Source organism: Calidris pugnax, unplaced genomic scaffold (genome assembly GCF_001431845.1).
Source record: "Calidris pugnax isolate Ruff unplaced genomic scaffold, ASM143184v1 C14994904, whole genome shotgun sequence".
Taxonomy (NCBI): Eukaryota; Metazoa; Chordata; class Aves; order Charadriiformes; family Scolopacidae; genus Calidris; species Calidris pugnax.
In genome coordinates, this window is record NW_015094413.1 from 1 (window position 1) to 2,845 (window position 2,845).

The 2,845-nt window shown below is 49.8% G+C and overlaps 1 protein-coding gene across 1 annotated transcript; it reads right to left on the minus strand.

Moving 5' to 3' along the window:
• Window positions 1-7: 7 nt before the first annotated feature.
• On the minus strand, window positions 8-2,581 carry LOC106900763 (E3 ubiquitin-protein ligase RNF123-like; the record flags this gene model as incomplete). Its single annotated transcript, XM_014962900.1, has 4 exons — window positions 8-134; window positions 814-899; window positions 1,225-1,279; window positions 2,484-2,581. Coding segments are annotated over 4 exons (359 nt in total), but the record flags the coding sequence as incomplete, so codon positions are not given.
• Window positions 2,582-2,845: the final 264 nt, after the last annotated feature.

Sequence of the window (2,845 nt, forward strand, 5' to 3'; positions counted from 1 at the left end):
CGGCTTTCTTCTCTTTACACCCCATTCCTGGGAGGACAGCTACTCACTTTGCCATAGTTGGTGGTAGTCACGTTCCACTTGCGCACCCTGTTTCCATCATACGCGTAAGAATCTGGTGTATCTCCAACTCCTTCCTGCACCAAAGAATGAAAGAGGAGGCTCAGAGCAGACCAAGCACACAGGAGCCCTCTCATTGCAAAAGTGGCTTTAAGGGGGAGACCAGCAGACAGGGAGGGCAGCTGAGAGTGTATGTGTTCTGCCTGGAAAAAGCTCTCACTAGAAGCAAATCCAATGGCCTGCAATCTTTGGTTTAAGAGAAATATATCACTCCCTCCTCATTTTGGGGTCAGAAGAGTACTAGCACACTACACTTCCCAATTCTGTCAAAGCAGCACCCCAGGATGCCTATCACCTCCCCTCTCACATGTCACAGACTGGCAAGTTAGTGAAACTCTGCAGCCAACATCCCTTCCCAGTATCAAACATCCCACCTGCTGCCTGAGAAGAGCTGCCCTGGGCCTGCCTCTCCTGGGCAAGAAAGCCCCATAGCACCATGGCTGCGGGCCATCCCGAGAGCCGTAGCAGTGGCTACACGCAGCAAGAGGACAGCAATGCACCCCAGTGTGAGAGGCTTTCACACTGTGCACCATTCTGTGAACACCGACCAGTAAAGATTTTTAAAACAGCAGACCTGGTGTGGAAACAAAATGCCAGCAGGGCAGGAGCACAGCATCAGTGTGATGCTCCACGCCGACTTAAAAAGCAGTGGAGGAACACGGAGCAGCCCTGTGCCACGTGCAGCAGTTACACTACCTCCTGATTAAATCTGCAGTTGAGAGTACACCAGCCAATCTGCATGAGTCCCTGGGAGGAGATGAGCACCTCGTAAATCCATTTCCCTGAAAGAAAAAGAGATGCCACACAGTAAATACCTGCCGCCTGGCTCGTTGTTAGAGAAGCAGAACCTGACACTGCTCCTACAGAAATAAGTGTGGCACACAAAGGAGCTTCAGGACATCCCTAGCATTCCTTTCCCCCTTCTTTGCTCCAGCATCATGCAATCCTCCATCCTTCTGACTTCCTGGAAAAGCCAGCGGATGAACTTGGGAAGAAGAGGCTCAAGATCTGGAACACATTCAAGATTTCCTGAGCTCTCCAGTTGTGTAATGCACATGCACTCTTCCCAGGGTCTTTTCTCAAAGCTTCGCTGGTTTATCTCCTTACCTTTATACACACACGTCGTGGCCCTGATGGACCCGAAGTTACTGTGGCCAATCACCTGGAACAACAAACAAAAGGTGTTTTGAAGTCAGGCAAAAAGGTAGTTTAGCTCAGCCCTACCCATTCTCTCCTTCCTAGCCCTCAAAACCAGAGCAAGATGGAGAGCTATTCACAAGCACAGTGCAGGGAAGAGATGGAACACCTTCTCCATCCCAGCAGCTGCACTCAGAGCCAACAGGCCCTAGGGAAACCATCCAGGTTCTCCCTACAGCTCATCTGTACTTGATAAATCCCAGTGAAGCATGCAGCATGGAGCAGTTACAAGGACAACGTGGTGACAGACAGGTTCCCAGTGAATTGTGACAGGCATACAAAAGTGGCTATTATACAGGAAAGGCATCTGAATCCTGGACAAGTTAGAACAAAACTACAGACTCAGGGCGTTCAGACTAAAGGCCAGGACTAGCAGGTAACACGCTGTCCAGAAACTGAACCCTGTTAACTCCTGACTCTCTCCATCTCAGGACGGGCCATGAAGAACAGATGAAGGTAGCAACAAGGAATTCATAGGAAAACCAGTCTGATCTGATAAGAGATCAGCTACAGAGGTAAGCTACAGCGGGCAGTTAATGGGAAAGGGGGGACCAGGGCAGTCTCCTCTGCTACAGGTAGAAAAGGATACAGAGATTACGGAGGGAATGAGCACAGAAGCACAGGATGTGCACGCTCAGTGATGGGGTGAAAGGAGTGCAGAAATTACTGAAGCAGGAAAGGATTAAATGCCAGTGGATTCCTTCAGCTATTTTTCTGCATGAAGAACATTAGCTAAGGAGCAAGCAGGGAGCTGGGGGGACCAAAGGAGAAAGGAACAAGTCAATAGAGTGGTGGGGCCTGGCCTCGGCTTCAGCTTCTTGCCACCATTAGAGAAGAGCAGGAGGAAGGAAGGAAGGAAGAGGCAGGAGGGAGGGACAGGAAAGCTGGCTGCCGGCCCTTCCTCTGCTTAGCCAAGCTCTTCGGTGAGCCCCTGGGCCAGGGTAATCTTTTCACTTCCTCGCAGCTCCTCTCAGAGCTTGCTGAGACTTCAGGATACTGCTAGACCTTTTCCCAGGAAAGCTCCAGGATCCTGCAGGTTCTGGGTAGACTCCATTTACAAAACACTACAAAGCCAGTGACAGGGATCTGTTATGAAGAATAAACCAAGAAGTCCAAAGTGCTTTTAGTCCCACAAGACCATTTTCTGTTGCACCCGGCATCACACTCACCCCAAGTAAGTCATCATCCACCAGCAGGAGCCCCTCAAAACCACTCGTGTGGTCCAACACCACAGTAGAGGGACCAAGCCGGCCCTCTGCTACCTGATCTGAAACAAGAGTTGCAAAAAAACCTGTTAGGGAAAGTTGTGCAGGATTTATCAGCACACCTGATGAGTGCCTCCAACTAGACTCCAACAGCACCTCGATCCCACTACAGTGGAGGAAGAACAAAACAGTGTTAACCATGTTAGACCATGAGAACCTCAAGAAAGGAGACACCAGTGAGATTTAAAAGGAAGTTTTCTCAGCAACACACAAGGTCTTAGCTATGCAGCATTCAGGTCATGGAATCATAGAATTGTTGAGGTTGG